A 27,747-nucleotide genomic window follows, 5' to 3' on the forward strand; every position below is an offset into this window, starting at 1 on the left:
TTTGCATGCTAAAATAAAGCTGATAATGTACAATTTGATTCAAGGGGGGTAAAAAACCTTTTCAGAGTACAACACAAACTGTCTATTTTGCTGCAACTCGACAGTGCTGCTTAATCCAGGACCTTACTTCCTGGAACTCTTGAGAGTAAAAAAAACTGGTCCAATGGAGTGAATGGAGATGTCGCGACTCTTCCTACACGGCTCTGAGTCTGACTAGCCCTTTTGAACAGGAAGTCGTGAGACAATGGGTCAAGTGGGCGGGGCTGCACCAGGCGAATACGAGTTATGTGCAGAGTTCAGGAAAACGACGAGATAACTACTAACGAACGTGTCTGTGTGCTCTTCTCTACCGTCTAGATGGGAAATGCTTCGGACACATCGGCCCTGTTTGTCTCCAGCATCTCCAAGGAGCACGATGTGCTCATGGGTTCACTCTACAGCATCTTCTGTAAGTCCACCACCTACAGTACAGGCCCCCAGCTGTCTTTAGCTGTTCTGACCCTTCACTGAGTGACAAATCAGGTCCACCATCTCCACTCACTCACTCCTCTTCTGCAGGTCTGCTGTCTCTCCTGGGGAATTGCATTCTGCTCCTTGTTGCCTACCGTAAGCGCTCGTCCTTGAAGCCAGCTGAGTTCTTCATCATCAATCTCTCCATCAGCGACCTTGGGATGACGCTGACCTTATTCCCCTTGGCGATACCCTCAGCTTTCGCACATAGGTATCTTGTAGCGTATCTCCTTGTTTTACTTTTACTTTTCTTTCGCATTTCATCTCTCCCTCAATCTTGACTGCTGATATATTATCGGCCGATACCGGCTGATAACCGATATATCGTATCCATATTGATGTTGGCTGATATTGCAGATAAAAAATTTTTTTAATTTAAGTTATAGACAGCATGTTGTGTATATTTGATCTTTTTTTCTTAACTCAAGTTATATTTTATATTTGTTCTATTTCTGTGTTTGTATTTCTAGTTATTTATAATTATTAAATTCCCCGTTCAGGTTACCGTTTCATTGCATTGATGTCATTTTGGACAATAAAGTTTATTGATAAGCTGTAAAATATCCTGCCTACATTACATATCTCAAGTCATGTCAAGTCATATCTTTGTCAAGTGTTTGATATTTGAGGGATCATTGCAAAAAATATATATATATAATGTGTATATATAATATAAGAATATCAGCCGATATATCGATATCGGAATATTTTTTACTCCCTAATATCGGTATCGGCCTAAAAACCAGTATCGGTCCTTCAGTCTCGCTCCAATTATAAGCAGTTGTTCTGTCAGTGAAGACTTCATTCATTCATTCAGTCACTGCCTCTGTCTCATTTCAAGTGTCTCCATGTCTCTGCACAGGTGGCTGTTTGGAGAAGTTGCCTGTCAGCTGTATGCCATGTGTGGAGTGCTGTTTGGCCTGTGCAGCTTGACCAACCTCACAACCCTTTCCTTAGTCTGCTGCCTTAAAGTGTGCTTCCCAACGCACGGTGAGAGGCTCATGAACCCAAGTGGATCTGATGACACTGATGACGAAAATCATGAACCCAAGTGGATCTGATGACACTGATGACGAAAAGGAGTAAAATATCCTAGTCTCAATTCTCTTTCTATCTCCTCTCTGGTCAGGTAACAAGTTCTCCTCGTCGCACGCCTGCCTCCTGGTGGTCGGAGCGTGGTGTTACGCGTCTGTGTTTGCCGCAGGCCCCTTGGCCCAGTGGGGACGTTACAGCGCCGAGCCCTACGGCACGGCCTGCTGCATCGACTGGCACGCGCCCAACCACCGGCTCTCGGCGTTGTCCTACATCGTCTGCCTCTTCGTCTTCTGCTACGCGCTGCCCTGCACCATCATCTTCCTCTCCTACACCTTCATCCTGCTGACGGTGCGGGGGGCACGCCAGGCCGTCCAGCAGCACGTGTCGCCGCAGACCAAGAGCACCAATCCACATGTTCTCATTGTCAAGGTCAGAGGATATGACTGACTGTCTCTATATGTCTCTATTCACCTTATGTAGCCCCGCCCACTTGACCCAGTTGTGTTATGACTTCCTGTTCTAGTACTGTGCTGTCACACAGGAAGTGTGTAAACACAATAGGAAGTAGGCTAACTGGCTGAGTGACGCCTGTGTTGGAACATAAGGTGAATAGCGCATTAGCATCAGTGACTCAAGGTCTCGTGTTGAGAGTAACGTTATGCTATAAATAGAAAATGTCTGTTTGATTGTGATTGATGTGGACCTAAAGTCTTTGTGTGCCTGTGCGTGCCTGCATCCGTGTGTGTGTGTGTGTGTGTGTGTGTGTGTGTGTGTGTGTGTGTGTGTGTGTGTGCGTGTGTGTTTCTCCACACAGCTGTCGGTAGCAGTGTGCATCGGTTTCCTGGGTGCCTGGACGCCATACGCCGCCGTGGCCATGTGGGCCGCCTTCGGCGACGCCACCCAGGTGCCTCCCGCCGCGTTCGCCCTGGCGGCCGTCTTCGCCAAGTCGTCCACCATGTACAACCCCATGGTCTACCTGCTGTGCAAGCCCAACTTCCGCAAGTGTCTGTCCAGAGACACGTCCACGTTCCGACAGAGGATCTGCAGGGGGGGGAGTCCCCAGCCGGACCAGAAGGAACCGTTCGGATTCACCTTGCTGCAGCGCAGCAACAACAACAAGGACACCAGCTCCAATAAGGACGCGAGCTCCACGCGCTTCTCCAACGGCCCGCAGGAGAGCCACCACGGCGGGGCGGGGTGTCCGCACGACACCGAGGACGGAGGAGCGCTGCAGTGTCACACGACGACGTCCACCACACCCCAACGGACTGCCTGCATCTTAACTGGATCCACCTGCAGTGAGGTGACAGTTAGCCAGCTCCCAGCAGCCAAACCAGAGTGTGGTTTCCTCTAGTGTCCTCTCTCCTCTTCTCTCCCATGAGGCAAACAAAGATGGACAGCTGTGCAAAGAAGACAGAGAAATTACAGTAAAATGACAAAGAGCCTTGGCTGAATTATACGAGAGGTGCATGGGTTCAGATGAGTAAGTGTCACTCAGAGACTGAAGAGCATGACAGGGACAAACCACATACAGGCTGCTGCTGCTTGAGTGGCCAGCCAGCCGAGGCTATACTACTCTTTTGCATACATGCATCAAGAAGACAACGTGGTCTCATGGGGTTCAAGACTGAAAGGGATCCACTCTGTGGAGAAACTAGATTCCTTGCTACATAACTGACCACCTGTAATGTATAATCTAAGACCATTTCACTGGCTTTTTCCAAAAACAACTGTCCAGTTTAGGAAACAAGAGGAACTCAATTCAGTTCTTTGTTTTTTAAACCACAACCCTCATCTGAGCATGATCCACCAAAAGACCTGTGATAAGTTTTCCCTAAAAAAACGACTGTTTTAATCTGTTTTCCCTTTTTAGTACTGTGTCACTGTGCTGCTGTGGGACTTGCTGTAAGGAAAGCATACTGCATCTATTGATATCACGTTTATGTCCATATCAAAAGCAAGTGAAACCAATCATGTTATTAATGAATAAAAAAGGTTCAACAATCTCTGTGGCCCATTATTCCGCCTCACAGCGAGAAAGTCCTGGGTTCCCACCATGGTCCATCCCAGGTCCTTTTTGTGTGTGCAGTTTGTGTGGGTTTCCTCCTGCCATCAAAGACATGTTATAGGGTCATGTTAGGGTTAATACTCCTATCAGTGCCCCTGAGCAAGGCACTGGCAATGGAAGTGGAGTTGGTCCTCCGTCGCTGTACTGTGGCTGCTGCCCTCACAACAAACTGCCACATCATTGTGTGAGTAGGCTAAAAAGCCCAGGACCACCTGCTTCAAATCAAACGGAGTCACACTGCCACCAGGTGGCATTAGAGGGAGTTGTTTCCCTTCGCTTTCTTTGCCTCTCCCTGACATTTAATGTTTTTCAACCTATTCAATGAGAGAGAAATACCTGATAAGGGGACACGCATAATCAGTTAATTCATATAATCATGAAATGCCTGTCTGTCTGTCTGTCTGTCTGTCTGTCTGTTCATCCGTCCGAGCACATTTATCACGTTGGTCCGATCGCCTCCAAAATTTGTCAAAACACTTTTCAGGGGTTTTTAGGCCTTCATACTCGCAGAGCCATTATGACACCCCTTCCCTGCTTCCCACTGATGATCATGTCACTGATGATGTCACTCATCGGTGATGTCACTCGAGCAAATTGTGATGTCATCAGTGATGATGTTGTCATCAGTGATGATGTCATCAGTGATGTCACTTAAGCAAGTTCACTGCTGCTGAGTTTCGCCTGTCTGATTTTGGGGCAGATCGCACTCTCTGCTCTGTTCACCTGAGGCCTTTCGACTGAGGGTGTGGTATGACCAGGCGGGCTACGCTCTCAACAGCCAGGCCCTTGTCAGAGACGAGGTCAGCGTGCAGCGGGGGGCAAGGGTCAATTGGAAAACAAGTGAGTGACGTTAAGGATGATGTCATAACCGCTGATGATGGCGCATGGGAAACCATCGTTCGGTGTGCTGGCACTGGAGTAGGGGGTACCATCGTTCGTGGTGCTTCGAGGGCGGAACAGTGGACAGTCAACCTGGTGGCTACGCGTGTTAGCTTCTGCTTTAAGATCAAAGAAGAGGACGAGGCTGAGATGGATTACAACAACTGGCTAGACAAACAAGCCAGGGAGGCTCAGCAGCGCCAAGCAGAAGCTCAGCGGGCCCAAGCGGAGGCTCAGCGGGCCCAAGCAGAAGCTCAGCAGATCCAAGCAGAGGCTCTCAAAGCTATGGAAATTGCGGTCATTCGCCGCCCGGATAGACAGCGGCGCTTGCGGCAAGCTGAGCAGGAGAATGAAGCTGCCCGGCTTCATGGCCGTATGCTCAGCAAGGACCCTGCAGCTTCATCTGTGCTTCTTGGTATGTCGAGCGTCCTCCTGCTGCTGGGACACGTCCGGTGACACAGCTCATCGTCATGACCCACAATCTTCAAGTGATGTCATATCGCATGTCATATTACCCACTGATACGTGTGGGCATGAGTTGACATGTTTGGTTACAACAACAGACAAGTGCACCCATGGTGCAATGTTCTGCAGTCTCCACCCCAAAAGAAAACTAATTATTATTATTAGTAGTACAGTATTATTATTATTATTATTACTACAGTATTATTATTATTATTATTATTATTACTGCTACTACTACTCTACTACAACAGTATTATTATTATTATTATTATTTATATTATTATTATTATTATTAGTTTTCGTTTTTTCTAACGTCTGTTTCCCCCCCAATTAGAATGCCCCCCCCCCCCCCCCCCCCACACACACACACACACACACACACACACACACACACACACACACACACACACACACACACACACATTTCAGTGCATCTCAAACAACTGTCATTGTCAATCAATCACGTGACCGATGCTGTGTTTTTTTTTTTATGATTGCGCTCCCAAATGTCAAAACCCGAAACGCGCGCGACCTGCCATGACTTTTGTATGCATTGGAGCCAAGTTCAGGTAGGATGTTGCGGCACTTCGCTAACTTTATAAAGTCGTTTAATGTGAATTACGACAAATTAACCTGTTTCGAAATTGAAAGCTGCAGTTAGTTAAGACACCTAGTAATTCCATTGTTGACGTTTGAAAACCAGTCATGCAGCCATAGTAACATTACGTTAAGTGCTCGCGCAGCTAGCTAGCTAGCAGCTAACGTGGTTTAGCTTGATGTCAGCCAAGACAAATAAGACTCAGTTTGCAGTTTGTATACAGCAAGCAGCCGTCCTTCCGCTTATGTTGCCACCTGAATTAACGTTCGGCTAGCACAATCAAGCAACGATGCTTACACAGTCATTGGTAATAATGTGCTGCTTAACACACAGGAGCCAGCAGCAGTCAACGAGGAGAAGAAGGACGGGGGGATTTCAACATGACGTTCTACACGCAACTTTTCACATCCAAGCGTGGACCGTTAGCCAAAGTTTGGTTAGCAGCACACTGGGAAAAGAAAGTCACAAAGGCCCACGTGTTTGAATGCGATTTGGAAGACAGCATCATTGACATCATTGACCCAAAGGTAAAATTCCTTAAATAGCTCAGTATTAAAACGCAGTGACTGACAACACAGTCATGAAAGGGCCTCCTAGCTCATCAGTATCCTCTTGCCTATTATTGTTGGATTGTGTGTGTGTGTGTGTGTGTGTGTGTGTGTGTGTGTGCCCCCGTGTGTGTGTGCCCCCATGTGTGTGTGTGTGTGTGTGTGTGTGATCCTGTAGGTGGCAATTGGCTTGCGGACATCTGGCCATCTACTCCTGGGAGTGGTGCGGATTTACTCGAAGAAAGCGAAGTATCTCCTTGCAGACTGCAATGATGCTGTGGTCAAAATCAAAATGGCATTCAGGCCAGGTAACCTCATCAACTGACAACAGTGGGTTTTGAAGATGTTACAGGTATATAGGTACTGTATGTATAGGGAGGGGACGTGATAACTAGTGCAGTTCCCTTCAGGTTGCATTAATAGGTGAGAAAATCTTTGATTTTCCCGTTCTGGAATGCTGTAGACACTGGGGTTGTGCTTGTACTAATGAAAAACTCTCGTAACGGACAAGCCCCTCTTTTATTGTCACACGAACACCACAACACATGCATGCGGCCACAACACACTCATGCTGACGGTGGCCGGTGAAAAGTGTCCTCTGCATTTAACCCATCCAGGCCTGTCCTTTCCTCCGGGGGGCAGGCCAGGAGCAGTGGTCGCTTTCAGCGCCCGGGGACCAACTTCGGATGTTGTCGTCACTGGTCGGATGACGATGACGATCTGATCTTCTGCATGTTTTTAATGGGGGGGTTATATACGGAGGAGCCCCCTGGGGGAGCACGGGGAGAACATGCAAACTCCACACAGAGAGAAAGGCCCTTACGACGAGATACCCCACCTGGGCAGTAGGCACTGAAGATATGGGGGGGAACACAACCACAGTGCCCACAGTGTCCCAGGCGAGAATCGAACTCAGGACCTTCTGACTGTGAGGCGACAGCGCTACCGACTGTGCCACCGTACCCGAGAGTGAACACAAAGTGACTTCTCATTACTACATTACATACTTAACTGCATAATTTCAACCAGAGCTATTCTTGAATAAATAAGGCTAAAAGCTATAAATATAGACCGGGTTAACTTGACAACATAAACAGTCTAAATTGAACCCCAGCTCACTTCCTGTTGCACTGTTTGCTAGTACAGTAGGACAGGACTCCTAGGACAGGACTCCTAACCGTCTATACAAATGTTGATTGCTATATAAACTCCTTTAGCGACAGATGATTGTATTATGTGGAAATGGAATCACTGTCATGCTGAATACGATGCACTCTCTGTGATATGATTTTAGATCAAATTACCTAGAGACTGAGCCAAAGGCTTTTCCTACTGAGGCAACCACCAGAGGTGCCAATTAGGGGAAGGAGAAACTCCATGCAAGGATTTTACATATATTTATTGTTTACTTCACATAGAGTATCACAGAGAGCAACCTTAACGTTCCCACAAGCTTGAGACGAACGCTGGCCTACATTTCTCCCATTTAGAAAAGAACGTTTGACACAACTAAAAGGTTTCAGAACTTTCTGGAGTCTGGGATTTTTTTTTATTTCTAAATGCTGAGATTGCACATCAGTTTTTATTTTAATTTTATATGTGAATCCAGCCCTATTTTACACATCTTAGTTAGAACGTGTTTAGGTGTCACACCCCTGAGAAATACCTCTGAGTTTAGACTTTGGGTGCTGTTCTTATCTCCTCTGGTTATGAATTATTAACTTCTGTTATTAACCGTTCTGTTTCAACACACCAGGTCAGACTGATATGCCTGCCGAGGAGCGCGAGGCGACACTCAAAGCCATCACCTTGATTGAGGATTTCACTGACTTTGAGTCCCAGCTGCCACACCTAAAGTAATGTTGTCTCCTTTCCCCCAACTTATCCCAACCAGTCCTCTTTATAGAGAGGCAAAGTGAACGTCACTTCCTGCTTCAGCACTGTACCAGAAATTTTCTTCCACAATTTATTTTCCCATAGACATTTCGTAAAATGCTTATAAAAATAGTTTTACTTGGTCAAACCAAACGGTTCAGCTATATTTAGAATCGGGAGAGACCATAGAACATTTCACTCAGACCAAAACTTGAAAAAACATATATTTTTTTTTACGTTTTGGTCCGAGTGAGATGTTATGCGGTCTCTCCTCTTTCTAAATATATCTAAACCGTTTGGTTTGAACAAGTAAAATTATTTTTTTATGAAATGTCTATAGGAAAATAAATGGCGGATGAAAATCTCTGGTACAGTGCTGAAGCACGTCAGGAAGTGACGTTCCACTTTGGCTCTATTTACTCTAGTTTTCTTTGGGACATGATATTTTATCGTTTGGAGTTTAAGGCGAATAAATGAGCATTTCTATTCCCTTCCATTCCCTTTCTCTTTACACTGGGACTCCAGTGACATAGATGTTGGGGGCTTTTCACTGAACCAGGCTCGAGCAGAGGACATTACTATGAAAGACGATTTTGGAAATGGCTGTCTGAATGAATTTGACTTTGGTAAGAACACATTTGCTTTCTTGTAATGGCCCCCTCCTCAAGTTTTTCCTCATTCTGGTTACTGGTTCCTTTAGTATAGTCAGTCACACATCGTTTATTTATGCATTTATTTTTTTACACTCCATTAAGACTTAAAGTTGAGTCTTTTGTGTGGAGGTGAAGCCTCATATTGACTTTGGAACTTTCCCTCCCTCTGTGTGCTCTCTGGCGGATAGGAGATGAGTCCAAGTGCCCCCAGAGTGGGCTGCTGGATGGGAGCTTTCAGAGCCTCACTCACCAAGGAGACTCTTTTGGGGATGAGGGGGCAGGATTCGACCTGCTCGGTAGGAGATTGATTATGGCTTTATCTTTTTTTTTTTCTTTTTTTACGTCAGTTGAATGTAATGGAAAGCATTAGTGGGGGGGGGGGGGGGGGGCAACGTCATTGGCAACCCGGTACAAAACCTTTCAGGGAAGCTGTTTTGCAAACCCAATGAATAGCTTTGTAAGATATATGAGCATCATGGCCTGATTGTTTATCAGTTCATCATGTATGAGATGGGATTTCCTCTGCTCATTCAGCGGCGTTGTAGCACCACAGCAAGAAATATATCACTGGAGTCGCTCAAAAAAAATTCTAATTCAAATTTATTAGAAGGATAAACCCCTTGAGATGAACCATCTCATTTTCAAGGGGGTCCTTAGCACAAATATACAGAAAGAAAACAGGTGTTACATAAAACAAACAACATACAAATACACTCATACATACACATAATAATAATAATAATAATAATGATTGGATTTATATAGCGCTTTTCTAGACACCCAAAGCGCTTCACAGGAATCATTATTCATTCACACCATTCGTACCAGTGGTGGTAAGCTACGGGTGATGTAGCCACAGCTGCCCTGGGGAAGACTGACGGAAGCGTGGCAGCCATTTCGCGCCTACGGCCCCTCCGACCACCACCAACATTCATAGATATTCATACCCATTCATACGAGGCAATGAGGGTTAAGTGTCTTGCCCAAGGACACAACGACAACAGCTGGGAGGGAGCGGGATTCGAACCGCCAACCCTTGAGTCATTGGCCGACCTGCTCTACCTCCCGAGCTAATGCCGTCCCTGACGTCCCTGGCTTCTTAGACATAAGAAGCACTCCCAGGCCTAGCCACTCCCCAACCCCTTAGTCCCCAAAGATAGCATAATATATACAGTGAGAATACATACTGTAAGTGTACACATACCCAGATAATGTGAATTTACATGCATGAAGTATCATGAGCAAGTTATTTCAAAATGTCAAACATAATTAGAAGCAGGAGCAGGTTGTTTGAAGATATGAGGAGAGATGCCTTGAAGGAATGAAAAGATGTGACAGATCTAAGTGAGCGAGGCAAATTGTTCCAGTCAGATGGAGCTTTAAATTTAAATGCACAACGTCCAATTTCTTTGTGAATTCTAGGAACGAAAAATAATGGATGCTCAGCATGCCTGAGAGACTATATGATGATCTATATGGAATTAAGAGTTATTTTAAGTATGAGGGATAATTAAAGAAAATACATTTAAAAACAAACTGCAGCCAGTGTGAATGTATAGGAGCTTTAGGCATTAACCAGTTAAGTGACTCATGCATATGACAGTGGTGGGTTCTATAAGGACACCTCAAAACAAATCTGCAAAGGCTATTGTAAACTACGTTGAGAGCTCGAAGATTAGCTTCTGAGGCGCTCTGATAGACAACATCTGCATAATCAAGTATTGGAAATATCAGTTGTGAAATAATTATTTTCCTGACATGAAAAGTAAAAAAGACAAACTATACACCCAGTGTTGAGATATATCACTTGCTTTTATCATAAGTATCCAAATAGTAATGCTTTTAGTGCTGCTTTCCAGACTACAGCCTAAACAAAGATCACAACAGGGACAAACTTGGAACCAAAAGCAATAATTACCCCCAACCATGACAGTTGCCAAGATCTTTTGCTGCCTGTGACTTGTTTTGTCGAAGAGTGACCAATTGTTTTATTTTCAACTCCCCGTTAGACTTTCTGACAAACTCCAGTGGGTCAGCAGACCTCATCCCACTTGAGCCACAACACCAAGAGCCAGATGGTCACCAATATGGTAATTTGTCATGATGAACAGTTAGTTGATAAATAAATGTCGGAGCTGTAACCAAATTGTGTTTTCACCTGTGGTTGTTTATATTGATTGATTGATGGTACAACAATGGGCAGTGTTGTTATGTTTTATGTCAAAGAACACTCATTATGAAAGATGATTTGCGTTTGTATTCACCTCCTGCTTGACTTTATGTGTTTTCCAGATGCCGACAGAGCAGATCCTATACCGATGGAGATAGACCCCCCTAGTGGCCCTACATTGAATGAGGCCACGCTGGTTGTTGATGTGGAGGAGGCCTTCGCCCTTGAGCCAGTCACTGTCACTCGTAAATCTAAACAATGTCCCTTGAATGACATTTCTTGAACTCATAATAGTAGATTGTGCAAAGTGCAAACAATGATCCAGCTACAATGGGAGATTCATTAGTAGGGGTGGGAATTGCAGAGTAACTCACGATACGACACTATCGCGTTACTTGGCTTTCGATAACGATGGTATCACAATACAGCGATTCTGCGATAATCGATACATTGCAAGAAATTTCATCTGCGATACATCACAAAATTTGTGTAACTGAAGAGGAAAAGATACCCCTAAAACGGCAAACAGCGGGAATGATGTATTTATTCATAGAATTGACATGAAACAAAGCGCAGAGTGCATATTGCCTCTTTAACACACACTGACTGCACCTTGTCCACGACTCCACGTGTGAAGTGAAAATGTTTAAAGCAAGGATACAAAATAATGCCATACTAAAATCTTTTCAATATGTGTCAATTAAGTTTACAGAAAAAATGCATGCAAGAAATAATGCAGAAAACACACATTTCAGGATAAAATGTAACAATATGGCATCACAATATGGTATCATGATACAGGTGCCAGTGTATCAATAATGTATCGCAAGAGGAAGTATCACGATATATTGATATTTTGTCCCACCCCTATTCATTAGTGCTTAGCAGCTCTTACTCTGCAAACAAAAGTCTCCGCCATTCCTTTAAATGTGAATATGCTGGAGAGCAGAGAGAGAGAGTTAAAACTAAGAACACTCAAACTCCTGTCCACGCTGTGCCAAGTAGCCTGTTGATCCTCTCAATCCTCTGCCGGTTCTCCTCAGTTACAACCTCGGGCCGGAAATTGAAGAGGAAACGGCGCTTGGTTGTGGACCAGACTAAGGAGCTGACCAACGAGGCCATCAGAAATCAGATCACTGACAGTTCAGACCTGGTTGCCCCTCTGGACATGGCGCCGCCCACCCGCCAGCTCATGCAGTGGAAGGAGACTGGAGGAGCAGTCAAACTTTTTGCACGACTGTGTACCACTGTCGTAGCTCCACAGATACGTGAGGTAAGAAGACGAGTACATCTGTTAACCTCCCAACAGTGGTGATTGCGTCACATCCAGAGCATGCATGCTGATCTAAATCATCGCAAGATTCATGAATCAATCAATGGTTAGCATTAGATTGAATTAATACTATTATCCTTAAAACCCATTTTCCCTTTGCAGCTCTTTGCCCAGAGTGTTTTCCAGGTGAAAACCCGTGGTGTGGGTGCGGAACTTGAGGAGATACGTGAGGATGAAGAGCAGGGTAGGGACATACGTATTTTTCAATGCATTACTGTTGTCTTGCAGTCTCCCTCTTCCTGGTGTGCTTGCTTTACATACGATCTGAATTATATATTTTACAGTTCAGAAGGACTCAAGCACCCTCACCGCCGAGCACCTCAGTGTCTTGGAGTCGTTTGTGGATGCTGAGCAAACGGTGCTCTACGCTGAACCGATGCCCCTTGACCCCGTGGACAACAACCCACCTGAGAATTCCTCCGAACTCTCACACGTAAGCATCAGAACGCATGCCCAGCAGTGACGGGGCACATGTCGTGAGAAAATGTCTTTCTTGTTCGTGTGCTGATGCACGACCGCTTTCTTATTTTGTTTTTCTATTACACTGTGCCTCCTCTCTGCCAGGACATCTCGCCCCCAGATCTTGTATCAGACGACTCCATGTTTGTCCATCCCTCTACCTTGGAGAAGGAGACTCTGCCAACGTCCACCCACACTCAGGTGCTTGTACTAAACACACACACACACACACACACACACACACACACACACACACACACACACACACACACACACATCTTGGAGGACTCCAAAATTCACCTGACACTTTCAAGTATTTTACCAGTCAAATTGATCTTTGGATTAAAAAGGAGCCACCAAAAGATGGTTAGTTACTAAAGTAGAATTTTTTTCCAGCCACAGGAAGAAATTGACCAGTAGTTTGCGGGTGACTGGTGTTAACTTCCCCTTGTGTGCAGTGTGTGTTACTGACTGTGATATATGATGCTTTCCTCACCTGCAGTCTATGCTGGACAGACAGGACTTTGAGGAGAGGAAGATAACCAAGCGAACACACAAGCTTCTAAATGCTCTCAAAGTAAGGACCTACAAATAAATACTATCATGATGCACCTAACAACTTCACCTTGCTTCCAAATTCAGAACAATATTCCTTTCTACCGTCTATATAAGCCATCTGGGAAACCTGAATATTTACAATGACACTGATGTTGTTTCCCCTGTGAGACAAAGAGAGGAGTGGTATAGTGGGAAATTAAATTATCTGGTGTGTGTGTGTGTGTGTGTGTGTGTGTGTGTGTGTGTGTGTGTGTGTGTGTGTGTGTGTGTGTGTGTGTGTGTGTGTGTGTGTGTGTGTGTGTGTGTGTGTGTGTGTGTGTGTGTGTGTGTGTGTGTGTGTGTGTGTGTGTGTGTGTGTGTGTGTGTGTGTGTGTGTGTGTGTGTGTCAGTCACAGAGCCAGAGCAACGCCACGTTCAGCCTACGGGCTTTATGTGAGAGACTCACTCGCTCGCAGGCCGCATCCACCTTCTACTGTGTCCTGGTCCTGCAGAAGTGGCAGACCGTCCACCTGCACCAGAACGCACCCTACGAAGATGTCCTGATCACACCTGGACCCAAGTTCTATGATTAGAAAAAGTAGAAGAGTGTTTCTTAAACCATGGCTCAGTTCCCAAAATGGGTTGTGATCCTGGTTCTACTGGATCCACCATTTCACAGTAGTACAAGTTTTCATAAGCCTGTTTCCCAGGGTAAAATTACATTTACTCAATTCTCTCTCACTCACACACACACACACACACTCACACACACACACACTCAATTAAATGTCACACACACACACACACACACACACGAGTTTGGACAAGAATTCTTTATAGCTCTTGGCACTTTTCAAAATGGGGAAGGTATCAAGGCAGGAACAGACTGTTTTGGTAGTTGATATCAGATATCTTAAAAATAGAGATGCCTAAGTTCTATAAAGAAAACATTGTTCTCTGTTTCACTGGGTAAAAATACTTGTCATCAATATCAAACAGTAGATATGACTACAGTTTTACTCTTTTATAACGTTTTAATGTTTTATACATGTTTTATGTTCCAAAGCTTTGGGAAATGCCACTCAATTCAATAACTCGTGTTCTTTCTATGGTCCTGGAGAATTGAATCAATATTATTGATTCAATATATTATATAAATTTGTAAAGTAAAAAAAAAAATCTATTACCTCTCACCATACAACATAGTCCTATAGAGTGTGACATCACGTGTCACATGACATCTTTTGCCCCAGAAGTGAGTTTCCCATTAATTTCCTCCATAGACATTTCAAAAAATCCTTATATAATGAGTTTTAAGGCTGGAAACAAGCCAACCTGTGACCTACTGAATTGTGAGTGACGATAAAACATTTCAGTTGGAGCAACAATAAAAACATCATTTTCCATTCTTTTTTGTTTTTGCTCCAAGTGAAATGTTTTATGGTCACTCATGATTCAGTAGATCACTGGTTCCAGCCTTAAAACTTGTTATTATGTTTGTTTGTTTTTATGTCTATGGAGAAAATGAATGGGAAACCCATTTCCGGGGCAAGAAATGTCACGTGACTATTGAGCTCTATCATTAACAATGATGCGGGCATGATTTTGGTAATTCGTACAATTCATACAATACTAATCTGATCTTGTATGTTTGATTGAGTTTGATATTATTCTAAGTACAATTAGTGGCAAATGCCCCATGTCTTTCAGTTCTCTCTGTGTGGAGCTGTATGCATGACGTCACATATTTGGGGTAAGGTAAATAGTAACAGTAGTAAATGTCCATTAATACAGGACATAGGAATGACAGGACAATGCTGGCATTCAGTGGTATTCCTGTTTAAATATGCTGTTGGTATATGTAAATATTTTTGTAAGTTGTGAATTGTTTGAGCCATTTCAAATGTTTCTGATTATTCTGACACTGCCAAATGATAATAAATTCATTGGTAAATGCCTATATTTATATGGTTTGAATACATTTCCTAGCCACTAACATTCAGCTCTAACTTCTACAGTTTGTACTGGCCAAATGCCAAAAATATTCAGTGGATCGATTTATATTTTGCATTCCTTTATGAATATCAAGTACATGTGTGCCAATCCAGGTTGGACACCCCCTCAGCTCCTGCCTGCTCTAGGCTGTGTGTGGGAGGTACCTGTACCTAGCTATACAGTTATGTCAGACTGAGACAACTTCCTTTGCACTGCAAAAAAAATACTGTAATGCCAAATGAAGCGTTATTACCGTAGTTTGTTATCCTTATATACTACTGTCACTTTAAGAGGCACGGATGCAGCAGTCAGTCGCAGTTTCCTCGTTTCATCTCCGGACTACAAGGCTGCAGGAATGGACTCTCCTCAGCATCAGCAGCATTTTTCCCCCTCCTGCCTCCAGGGACTGTTCAGCATCCATCAAGTCCGGCGGGGAGCAAATCTTCAGCACGATGCACAACTTCGTCCATCTGCCGAAATGGTACAGTGACATAGCTTCTACAAATGTGCTCTAGTGTCTCTTTATGCACAGAGCGAGTAGTATCCCTGTTGAATAACCGTATGTAGGGCACAGCAGAGGCTAAATTAGTTTAATAGTCTATTTCTGATCATGGTGACAGACACGGACGGGATCCCTTTATGGAACGTATCCTGCTGGTATACTAGGTGTCCTGTTTAAACATGTTTCTAGTATGCTGGCTATGAGACGTTACTGTCCTGTTTGACATTACCTGCCTGCCTGCTTATCTAACATACTGGATCACTCCGGCGGTGAGAGATGGTAAAATATTGCGAATCAAATATTGTTCCAATGACAACGCAGCACACAGACGTACAGCACTTTGCCGCACAAACTTAAATGCATTTCAGCTTTGAAACGCTTTAGCTCTGTAACAATAGTAAGTCTAAATGGAAATGCTTTGTGTGTAGCCACCTAGGAGCCAGCCCTCCTCCTGCTGGTATACTCAGTCTACTCACACTTGCGTAAGAAGATGATTGCGTATTTCTCACCGATAACGTAGGCTACACCACCTGTTGCCCAGAGGGGAGGAGAGGGGGCGGTGAGGATGAGACAGCCTGTCTCCTTGTCCCAGAATAATATAGGACAAAAATGAACTGCTTCTCCCAAATCCGTTCCTTCGTTTTCATTTTAAGCTGCTGATGCTGTACTGTAGCTAAATATCTAAAACCACAATAAAGTTGTCATACAGTTTCCATCATTTATTACATTAACTGTAGGCCTAGGGTTTCACAAACCTTTTCATATTGGACTTTCTTAATCCACATTAGATTACAATCCGATTTAATAACATTTAAGAGTTTTGTCCTATGGTAGGTAGACTACAGAATTATATAACAGTAGGCCTACCGTAGGCTACATGAGGGTGATACCAACAGTGAAACATCTTAGCACACTAGTCATACAATAAATAAACAACAGTGACAGTTAAATTAAAAATGGCTCATTATTATGGTTATTATGGTATTATGGTATCTTTGAATTCCCTCTAGGACCCCTGGGGGTCCCCAAACCCCACTTTTGGAACTGCTGGCCTAGATCAAGATCATGCAGTGTACAATGTACAGTCTATGAGTGTACACCAGACCTGGGCATTATACGGCCCGGGGGGCCAGAACCGGCCCTCATGGTGGTTTTGCCTGGCCCGGGAGGTCTAAGAGACAAACCACACCATTTTACTTATGAGGCTGAAACATCAAATGAGATGATGACCTTGGCTGTTTGGAGTGATTTTTAATATAATAAGTGTACAGTATGTTTTCTATAATTTAATCTTATGATAAAATTAGAGGTTATGCCATGGCATGACAAACTTTGTTTTGCCCCTGGCAACAATCTGGGTTTCTCATGTGGCACCCCCCTCCCCCACCCCCCACCCCAGGAAAAATAATTGCCCACCCCTGGTGTACACGCACCCACACCTTATATATCTCTTCTCTTAATCAGAGGTCATAACCACAATGACCGCCTTGACCCTGCCCGCCACCAAAGGTCGGCTTGTCTTTGTTTTGGACCTGTGACTGTGTGACACCAGTTCATTCGAAGGTTAATCGTGTTTATCTGCGGATCCGAGAGGCCGGGGAGGGCCGGGGCTGCAGGGAGAAGCAGCTGCACCGACTGTGTGAACTCACTGTTTCCTTGTGTCAGCAGAGAAAGGAGGCTTTATGTGACGTGCTGTGGGGCTAGACTATTTTTTTAGCGCTCTCGTCGCTGGCTTCCAATGAAGCAGCACAATGAAGCAGCACGCAGTTTACCACACACTGGAAGGACAAGACAAGCTATTTCTGTGCTTCCTTTGTTTCACTGTATTTCTTTATTGTTTTACTAAAGGGTGTGATGTAGATGTAGGCTACTACCGAGGACATTGTAAGATCACTGATTCAGGGTTCATTTTGTGTTGTTTTTATAGCCTATATTATGTTATTTATGATTACTTTAAATGGTTGCTTCTGATTAATTACCGTATCCTATCTTTTGCTTGATCCAGTCCAGCTCTGAAGGCTCCTCGCGTCCCTCTGTAGAGAGACAGCAGTGAAAAAGGGAGGTGGTCCTCTGCACGCCAATGTCTCTCACTCCTAGTCGTAAGCCCTCCACAGGTCAGCGCAGGTACTGTTGCCTCCCTCTCCCACCTCTATTTTCAGATGTGGATGATTGGACATATAATGTGGTGTTGTGACTTCTCTCTCCCCCTTTGCTTGATTTTGTAAATGTCTTGGGGGGGGGGGGAACGCGATCTCTCCCTGCAAGGCGCTCAGTGGGCACTAGTGGCGGGACCGGGCGATGTTCCCACAGTGACACATCGAACACCAACACCTATCCGGGCCGGGCCAGGGCAGCCGAGAGCAGCCCCATGGCCCGCACGTACCCCACTACGCCCAGGTAAGATGCTGCGAACAAGATCTATATAGAGAGTGATACAACCTGAGATAGAGACCTCATGGTTGTATCACTCTCTGTATAGATGACAAAAAGACAACCATTATTGTTTGCAGAGGAAAAAATATTGGGTTGGAAAGAATAGAAAGCAATGAAGATGAGCAAAATAATATTAAAAGTTACAACATGTCTGTCCCGAAATGGGACGTTTAAGCCAATAAATCTTATTGGTAGAAGATGGGTTTCAGTTTCAACCAAATTCTTAGCTCATTTCAAAACCAGCAATGATTATCATGGGTGACTCCTATACAACCAATGTATATGATGGGTATCCATGCAAATATAAGACAGGTTGTGTTTTCAGTGAAGAACCTAAGCCTTTTCAATAATTAAAAAACTTAAACTGACCCAGGTGACAAGCTTGGCTGAGCGGTTAGCATTGCTACCACACAGCTAGCTTCTCTGTGAAGATTGCACGTTTCCCCTGTTGGTTTGCGTTTCCTTCCACAAAAGACAAGTCAAGCACATTGGAAAAACAAAACTGCCCATAGGTGTGAATGTTGAGTGTGAGCAACTGACCCTGATAAGAAAAATGTATTAATACATGAATTAAAATAACCAGACTCCACAGGCTTGCTAATGTAGCTGACATCTTACTTTAGTTTAGACCTATTTCATCAAATGCAATGTATGCCTCCCTCCCACAAAAGCATAATGGATTACCATCAACTATAACTATATTATCAATGCATACAATAACAATTCCTCACATGATAGATGTTTGATACATCTAAATAATACATTAAGTCTTGACCGTGAAATAATTAAAGAGTTAAACATCAATAGAAGATTAAGAAAATGGCACGAATTCTAAAGTTATTGCTATGCTGTTATGGCTGTCAGCAGCTTTCTTAAACAGGCACTGCAGCAGTTCATCCAGGCTTCTTTGAGTTTGATGGACTCTTGATTATAGTTCTCACAGTGGGATCAAGTGAAACATTTGATGCAAATGTGCTTCCGTCGCCTGTGTGTCCGTCCCTTCAGGCGACAGGTGAAGCACACGGCCTGCGTTGACAACCATGGGATCAGGCCCCCCACCCCGGACCAGTACCTCACACCCCTGCAGCAGAAGGAGGTGTGTATACGACACCTGCGAGCCAGACTGAGGGACAATGTGGAAAGACTACAGCACAGGTGAGTCCTGAGACATCCGTTATATTTCTCTCACATGAATTCACTCACAAGTGATTTGCAGAATACTTTTCACGTTGTACGAGTTTATTACCTGGAAACATTGCTGGTGACCTTTACAACTGTTGTTCAACAATGAGAGACTAGTAGAAAGTTTAACAAGCTTTAATGATACAACAAATTAATTTTGGCGTATGAATCCATGATGATGACGCTCTCCTGAGATGATGAGAGGGCGTCGTCAGTGAAGAATAGGATAGGAAATCCCCCATAGGGAATTCTTCAATCAGGAGTCATGATGATGGTGGTGGTCAGGGGAGGAGGTGGGGCGAAAACAACTGCTTCAGCGATGATGATCAGCAACTGAGAATGACACATGGCACATACACAGCACATAGCAAACAGAGTAAAACATGGACCCTGATATACTACGCTGATTAGGTGATTGGGATCAGCTGGAGAGGAATACCTTGGGCTGATTGGTTATTGCCACATGTGTGGTAAACTGTGAATGGGTGAGGAGACAGCATCAGAGAAAGGGGGCGAGCCTAACAATAAATGGGTTATACAACCTCAAAGAAAGGGGGCGTGCACTGTGATATGACCTGAACTGGGCATTAGCTGCTAAGTAGTCTTCATTATTGAAAATAGTCCAACATCATTTTACATCACAACAACAGTCACAAATGGTCTTTGAGGTCTGCTATTCCTAAGTCCTTTTTATTCCATCAGGGACTGTGAGATCGACGGATTGAGGACCCAGCTGTACAGGATGCAGGAGGACTGGATCGAGGAGGAATGCCACCGTGTGGAGGCCCAGTTGGCCCTGAAAGAAGCCCGTAAGGAGATCCAGCACCTGCAGGAGGCGGTAGAGACGGTGAGAACCAACCTCAGCACCCGCCAACAAGACCCTCACGACCACAAGCCATACCCAGGAGGGCTGCAGCAGGGAGCTCGGCCCGGCGGGAAGTCCCGCTCCTGCGGCTGCTCCCCGGCCAGCACCCTGAGCCGCAGCGCCGCCGCCTACACCCGTCTGAGCAGCGACGCCCTGGCCCTGCAGCTGGAGCGCGGCGACTTCAACGCTCCCGAGGCGAGCGGAGGAGCGTCCCGACCGGCGGGCCAGACCCACCACCTGCTCCTGGAGGCGGCGCTCCTCTCGGAGCAGCTGCCGCCGCCGCCCGTCCGCGTCCGAGGCCCCCCGACCGTGCCTCGCTCCTCCTCCTCCACCTACGAGAAGCTGTGCACCGGGGGGGCCGTGGTGCCCATCTCACACTCCTGCCACACGCTCAGCAGCAGCTGCAGGTGCAGTGGACACACCTACCTCCCCCATCATCACCTGTTCCTGCACTTACCTCAGGAGGAGCCCCCGCCAACAACAGCTCCCGCCCCGGCCGCTGATCCCATCCCTCCTCCCCCCGCTGCAGAGAGGAAGCCGGAGGTCCGCTCGCGGGCCTGCAGCCCCATCATGACCCGGGTCTCAGAGGGAAGCGCCACCGAAGAGCTGAGCGTCATTTCCTTAGCGTCGGCGGCTGACGTCATCAGCCCCTCGGAGCCACGTGTGTTTTCTCCCTGTTTGCCTCCCTCTTCTTCCCCCCTGGAGCCTCCCTACTACAGGATAGAGCCGCTACCTCCCGACGTGCCGGAGGAGGAGGAGGAGGTGTCAAAGGTCGCGACCTGCCAACCGCAGCCTCTCGCTCAGCTGTCGGAGAGGAGGCAGGAGGCTACGGTGCTGGAGATGGAAGAAGAAGAAGGGGACAATGGGGAAATTGAAGACGACGACGACGCGAACGAAGACGAGCCTTCCCCTCCGCCGTGCCACTGGAGCCGCTACTTCGTGGTGGACCTGTTGGCTCTGGCGGTGCCGGCGGTGCCGACGTTTGCCTGGCTGTGCCGCGGGGCGCCGCGCGGCGTCCTGCCCGTGTATCACATCGGCTCGCTGCTGAGGGGCTGCTGCGCCGTGGCCCTGCATTCGCTCCGCCGCCGGGCCATGGGCAGGCGGCGCGCGCCCACCAACATGAACGGGGCGATGCCGATCTGAGATGTTCCGCTCACCTCCTTGCGTTACGTCCTCTCCTCCTCAGTAAACAATGCACCTCCAAACCTCTGCAGCCACACAGCTGTGTTGACTTTCGCTTCAGACTTGATTGCATTTCAAGTTATTACCGTGCATTTTATGATTATTAGATTTACCCATAATGCCCTTGTGATTCTGTGGTCATGCCTTGCCTTAGAGGAACAAAGGATTAGTAGATCCTATAGAATGATAGAGAATGTTTCATGATTCAGAAAGCCGTCCTGCCACTGCCTGCAGTTTCAGTTGTTTCCACTAGGCGGCCCGTTGCATGTAGCCCAGAGAGATTTCTCATCACTTTACCAGGCTAGAAAGCCTTCTTTGAATTTTGAGCCTATTTATACAAAATCCAATCCCATACATGAGCCCCCTAGTGCTGTATATAAAACCTTGTGTGAAAATGCTTTCTATTTTGAGACTCTCCCTTCTGATGCCCGCGGCGCGGCTACGATCCTGATGCTAAAATCAAACGGCTTGCACCAGATTGAGATGAGCCCAGATTCCCTCGTTTGGGGCGGGAGATATATATTCTGTTTACATTGAATGAAAGGGAGAAGAAGAAAATGAAGTCAGGTGCTCACTTCTCATCTTCTATTCTATTCAGATTAATATGCTTTAAGACGATTGGTACATTTACCCCACTCATCTTTCGTAATGGCTGCTGAGAATCAGAAAAGACACTATTTTTGTATTTTGTGGCCAGTAATTGACTGATCAAAGCCACACATGTTTGTATCAACATTTTAAGGCACTATCAGGCTAACAAAAACAAAAACAAACTCTTTAGGTGAGTGTATGAGCAGGGTAAAAGGAGTTTACCTGACTTCATGCCATGCATCTGTATCTATCTATCTATAGGTAGATTCTACAGGATCGTATCTATGGACAGGCTTTGATTCAGAGAACATTTCCTAAAATATCTTGTAAGTTCTTCGAGACAATCCAGAGGCTTTGCTACCGTGATGTTTTCATTTGCTCACCTTTCCAAGACGGTTCTCTATCTATCTACCTGGCCCTGATCCACAGCTAAATGAATGAAGGACTTAAGGGAGCAATTGTTTTCTTCGCCATATCAAGAGCTGATGTCAAGCGTAACAAAAAAGACATAAAAATAAATGCACAGCCGCGAGAAACTATGAACACTTTAAAGGTTAGTCCTTGCTTAAAACAATTTAGGCTGCTTCCACAGCATTTGATTACAATTTATTTATATTAATAATGTATGTATCATAGGTTTGAACATTATTTACTCAAATGTGAATACTGGTCTTACCAGTGTCCCTTTTGTGTATCAATTGAAATGGCTGTTGTAACAACAAAACATGATGTAAATGTACAGTATGTATGGTTACCAGCCTTATTATGCAAAGAAAAAGAGCAACGTTCTAGCTTTCAGGGATCTTTTCAATAAGTTTCAATGGTAGCGATCCAATTTAACAGGCCTATCCGAGGCGGGATTAGCGCTGTTAGTCACAATACCAAATTGAATTAAATGATATTAACAGTGCAATTTATCTGTGGTTGGAACAGCACATATTGCAGGCTTTGAAATTCACTCAATTACAATATTCAAAATTGGTCAGTTGTTGTTTTTTTGCCTTTCCCCCCCCCATTTGTTTGACTTGTCAATTCAAAAACAAAATCCTTGATGAGATGCAGATCTAAATTGATAAATGCTTGGCATGCAGTTTGCCCTTTTCCATTTTACTGTATTTTATTGCATAGCCTGCATTCCAATTACGTTCAAAATAGATTTTCCATTGTCTATATAGCATTGAAGCAGTTATGAACTGTATGCGTTTGAATTGCACAAAAATATGTAGAATATTTAACGTAAGAACCCTGGATACGTTTCCCCTTCCTCTTTGAAAATAAACAGATGCCTTTGACTGTTTTTCTATTTGTGTGCAGCGACATCATTATGCAATCATGTATAAATCAGTGAGAACGATAAAGGCTGAGCCTATTATGAGTGAATAATAATGTGGAACAGACACCCGAGGGAAGGAAGAACAGCAGCTTGTTGTAAAATGCACTATTTTAATGTGTTGAGAGTAAAGGAACAGAGCATCCACAACTTGCTACACAAAACTCCTCGAAAGAAAGACAATCACAACCCCCAAGATGTGCCTGGAAACCTTAAGTTTGTGGGGGAACTTAGCATGCAAATTAAAAAAAAAACTCTGCCAAAGATCAATAGCTTTTTATCCACAAGACACTTTCTTTTGGCAAAGAACGGTTTCACTGTTGTTTAAGTGCCCTAATGTACAAACAATCAACAAGACAAAAAGTGACGTCTTTACTCTGTTTTGGACACTTCAATTAAAAGACAAAAAGTCATTTACTCTTATAAATTAAGAATTGATGCTGCAATATAGACAAAGCAATTCCTGCATTTGCAGCAACTTGTGTTTATGGCAATAATGTGCTCGATCATGCATTTCCCTTGTTGCAATATAGCATTATACATTTCTTCCTCAATGAAGCCCAATAACAAAATGTATCACAAAGGTACTTCATAGAAATGTCAGTGTCAAATAACAATTTATTCTTTTTTTTTTATTATTATCATTATTATTCAAAACAATTCATTACCTGCAATCAATACAACTTAGAGAAAGGCCACATAGAGCCACTGGAATGAGATCAATTCAATATTTCCATGGAGGACACTTATCCAAACCTAGCCCTGATGGTAGATACTCTTCGTAAATTGGAAGTCAAATAAAAAAAAACATCACCATAAAAAAAAATACATAGCATAAAATGACAAAAATACATGGAAAGGTATGGCCTATGACTTGTTACTGTATGGAATCTAAAGTATAGTGCGAAGGATACAGTTTTAAAGCAAGTGACATGACATAATTTGTAAATGGAAAGGAGAGTGAAGTAGTGAAGCTATAGACATAGGTCCTATGCAGGAATCAACAGCAGGAATCACCTGTTAACATTGTCCTCCATGTTCCCGAGATAGGAGTCAACCTGTAGTGGAGGGAAAGGGATGACTTTAGTTCTGTTTAGGAGAGAGATGTTCTGTTAGGAGAGAGATGAGAGGACACCTGAGCTTGTTAAACATGCCATTTAAGCACTCGCTGTAACAGAATTGGGTACATTACAAAGTGGAGAAATGTAAACGACACTGTACATGTTTATCCCCGGAATATAAGCAGAAGTACTGACAAATGATTCCACACACTTTAGGACCGGGGTTGACATGAAGAGCTCAAGCTGACCTGGATCATTTAGCAATAACACAGGATTTGATGTAGCTAGCTATCGCTTATGCCTTGTCTCCACATCTCAGTGAATCTTTACATTGAATTGCTAAGCTCTGAGGCCATGTTCAGACTAGGAGGCCAAATCTGATTTGTGAACTTTAGTGACCTATTAATGACTTTATCCAGATTGGTTTTATGAGTCTGGACGCTCCAAGTCTGATTTGTGTCACTTGTCCCAAACCACATATGGAGGTAGTTTCCAATCTGCTTTCGACTGATGTGACTTCAGTGCGGACGCGCAGATCCACCAAATCTGATTTGAACGTCACTCGCAACTCGTCATCCAATGCTTCTGCACAGGAAAACCACGTCACCAACGTACGTATTTACTGACGCCCACGTTGTTACCATAGCAACCCATGCAGATAGGCTGTTTAGGTCTGGACACACAGATCCGACTTGAGAATCAGATTTGTGGCAGTGCGGACACACTACCAAATCAGATTTGGGAAACCAATCAAGATAATGATGATTAATGACTTTATCAGCAAATCAGATTTGCATGTAATGTGAACATGGCCTGAGGCTCTGTGATGCAGCATCCAGCTGTAGCAAAAAAAACACACATCCTAAAGCCATACAGACGTTATCCTGTCTGCAGTATATGTACGCACAACATGGAAAAGCCAACAAACACACACACACACACACACACACACACACACACACACACACACACACACACACTGTGGAAAATTATGCTGTTCATTCAACAGCTGTTCCTCTCACCCTGAAAATTTAAGTGGAATTCAACAAGTGCACAAGTTTCAGGCTTCCAGACCAAGCAGCTCCACATCAAATATGAGAGTAGCGTTGGGTGGGATGATCCCTGGGTGCCCTTTGCTGCCATAGGCAAAGTCTGGTGAGCAGGTCAGCTTGGCTCGCTGACCTACACTCATCTGTAGAGGTGATGAAAAGCAGAAATATATTATTATTACTACTACGACTACTACTACTACTACTAATACCACTTCAGCTAACATTAATTAATATTGAGCAGTACTATTATTATGCTATATGATTATGCTATTTGTATTTAGTGAGGGTGGTATAACGTCCATCATTGTTATTATTATGCTATACGTTACAATTTCCATATTTTCCAATGAGAAAAGACCCTCCTCACCAGGGATATCCCGTCTTCCCAACCACGAATAACCTCCTGGTGTCCGATCTTGAATTTGAACGGCTTTCCTCGGTCCCTCGACGAGTCAAAAACAACCCCGTCTGTCAGTGATCCTGTTGAAATGAAACGCGACCTGTTAGCTTTGGCTGTTTTGAATGGGGCACTTTTCTTCTCCCCCAATTAAGCAACATGCTAGTAGCTGCTAACAGTCGATGCTGTGATGTTTAGCTAGATCAGATGGCTGGCAGGCAGCATAGCTCTCTCCTACACACAACTCGTTCTCACACGGTCCAGGGATAACGGTAATGGTTACTACAATAACGTTAGCTAGGGGACTGTGTCAATTAAGGAGTCGCTTGGCTAACGCGAACTAGTCAGCGATCGGTTCGACACAACAGCGAGCCAACTTGAGTTGTATACACAGCAACAAGCGATTTGTTCAATTGGACACAGATCATGTTCACGTTAGCTGCTACGGCTAATCAGCTAAAAACAGCACATACACACACACCACTGTGAAGTAAGCTAACACGAATCTCTGTCGATTCAACATGTTTCCCCAGTATAGGCACGTTAGCTAAACGTGCATTTGGTTCCCACAATTCAAGAAGACCAGTTGATTTATACACAGCAGATGGGTAACTAACTAGGCTCAAATCATTAAGTCCCTTTCAGTAGCCTCTGCCCTCTCTAGCCTCCTCACTTACCGACATAGTGCACAACGACGCGCTGTCCCTTCTTCGGAAATGTCCTCCCTGAAAGATGGATAATAATATGGCAAAAACGTTACATCTCAATACACTATAACGTCTGTAAAGAATAAACAAAAAAACACCAGCAAAATATTGTAAGCCAAAGGGGGAACCCACCATCGCCCGGGTTTATGGTTTCAATTTCTACTCCCATTTTCGCTCTTCAATCTTCTGTCTCGCCCTCCTCCCTACGAGCGGAAGCTGCCAGTGATGATGGGGGTGTAGTGTATGGGGGGTGGGCAGTGCACCAGCAGGGTGGGCACTCACTCACAAACCAACTGGCTGAGCCTGACTATTATTTGTAGCATTATTTCGGACAATGATTTAAAAATATATATATAAATCACACACAAAAACGTTGACACCCGTATAATTATTACATCATCAGCATCTCGAGTGTACAAAGGAGGGACACTAACAGAGATCAACATTTATGTCAGGTTTTATAGTTTATTTTTCAGTAGGCTATTTCTGTGGGCTACTTACTACTTTCTACTGTTTCTCTACTCCAGTGGTTCTCAAAGTGGGCTCTAGGACACCCTGGGGTCCTTGAGGGGGTTCCCCAGCAAAAAAGGTAATAGTACTTTATTTTCACCAAAAACCCTATTGTAACACCAACCATAAGTACTGTAACACCACCGACCATAAGTAACACAACAATATGGGAACCCAGAGTCTATTTTTATTTAAAAAATAATATAATGTATATTTTTCAAATAAAAATAGACTCTGGGTTCCCAGATTGGTAACACAATGACAGAATGTATGACTAATTTGGTCATGGGTTTTATACACTTTCTGTAATAAAACATCTAAAAGTGTGACGACCCTCCCACTCTGCTGACCCAGTCTTGCAGGAGCCTGGGTGCACTCATTGCACTTTAGGAGACCTTCAGACCATTCAGGCTCTCTCTCCTCAACGATGCACCTTTTGTTTTGTTTATTTGTTAAACAAACTATGTTTACTAGTTTGTTAGTAGGCTACTAGTTTAGTTTGGTGGACCCCTGGCGTGCAGATCCCATGCACAATGTCTTGTGCTGGCACCTTATGCCATTGGTAGCACCACATTACAATGCTAAATGTCAAAAATGTATGTTTGTTTTTTCTTGTGTCTGAGCCTGTTTGTTTGTCTTGTTTGTTAATTGTTCTGTACAAAATTTAAAATAAAATAAACAAGTAGCCTAGAAAAAAACACTAAGAACAGCACAGTTGGAGCAGTGGAGATGATGCACAGCACAGCAGGCAGAAGATCTCTGACTGTGACATTTAGTTATGGCACCAAGAGGCTGCATCAAGAGGCTGCA

The 27,747-nt window shown here is 44.4% G+C and overlaps 4 protein-coding genes across 5 annotated transcripts in view; 3 read left to right on the forward strand and 1 right to left on the reverse strand.

Moving 5' to 3' along the window:
- opn7d (opsin 7, group member d) overlaps positions 1–3,244 on the forward strand; it is a 16,684-nt gene extending 13,440 nt beyond the window's left edge. The window contains exons 2-6 of the mRNA XM_083639115.1: positions 358–448; positions 559–721; positions 1,373–1,500; positions 1,640–1,974; positions 2,360–3,244. Coding sequence (XP_083495241.1) covers positions 358–448; positions 559–721; positions 1,373–1,500; positions 1,640–1,974; positions 2,360–2,899 — 1,257 coding nt within the window. The 3' untranslated portion in view covers positions 2,900–3,244. The remainder of the gene's footprint in view (positions 1–357; positions 449–558; positions 722–1,372; positions 1,501–1,639; positions 1,975–2,359) is intronic.
- Positions 3,245–5,935: 2,691 nt separating this feature from the next.
- On the forward strand, positions 5,936–13,723 carry rad21l1 (RAD21 cohesin complex component like 1; the record flags this gene model as incomplete). Its single annotated transcript, XM_083639276.1, has 13 exons — positions 5,936–6,082; positions 6,282–6,411; positions 7,860–7,959; positions 8,504–8,604; positions 8,820–8,927; positions 10,641–10,721; positions 10,924–11,046; positions 11,845–12,074; positions 12,237–12,318; positions 12,419–12,567; positions 12,699–12,794; positions 13,096–13,170; positions 13,541–13,723. The coding sequence occupies 13 exons, from the start codon at positions 5,936–5,938 to the stop codon at positions 13,721–13,723; spliced, it is 1,605 nt and encodes a 534-aa protein (XP_083495402.1).
- Positions 13,724–17,707: 3,984 nt separating this feature from the next.
- Positions 17,708–21,250, forward strand: snpha (syntaphilin a; the record flags this gene model as incomplete). The annotated part of the gene is made up of 4 exons (XM_083639107.1): positions 17,708–17,751; positions 17,893–18,024; positions 19,066–19,215; positions 19,945–21,250. The coding sequence occupies 4 exons, from the start codon at positions 17,708–17,710 to the stop codon at positions 21,248–21,250; spliced, it is 1,632 nt and encodes a 543-aa protein (XP_083495233.1).
- A 2,063-nt stretch (positions 21,251–23,313) lies between these two features.
- Positions 23,314–26,642, reverse strand: fkbp1aa (FKBP prolyl isomerase 1Aa). 2 transcript variants are annotated; one of them, XM_083639127.1, is made up of 5 exons: positions 26,560–26,642; positions 26,398–26,445; positions 25,691–25,803; positions 25,294–25,463; positions 23,314–24,268 (listed from the first exon to the last, which is right to left on the reverse strand). In XM_083639127.1, the coding sequence occupies exons 1-4, from the start codon at positions 26,594–26,596 to the stop codon at positions 25,332–25,334; spliced, it is 330 nt and encodes a 109-aa protein (XP_083495253.1). In that variant the 5' UTR covers positions 26,597–26,642; the 3' UTR covers positions 23,314–24,268; positions 25,294–25,331. The 2 variants fall into 2 exon arrangements, with proteins under 2 accessions (XP_083495253.1, XP_083495254.1); XM_083639128.1 differs by having other exon boundaries at positions 23,314–24,319.
- Positions 26,643–27,747: the final 1,105 nt, after the last annotated feature.

The sequence above is a fragment of the Poromitra crassiceps genome (genome assembly GCF_964638095.1).
Source record: "Poromitra crassiceps genome assembly, chromosome: 6".
NCBI classification, from domain to species: domain Eukaryota; kingdom Metazoa; phylum Chordata; class Actinopteri; order Beryciformes; family Melamphaidae; genus Poromitra; species Poromitra crassiceps.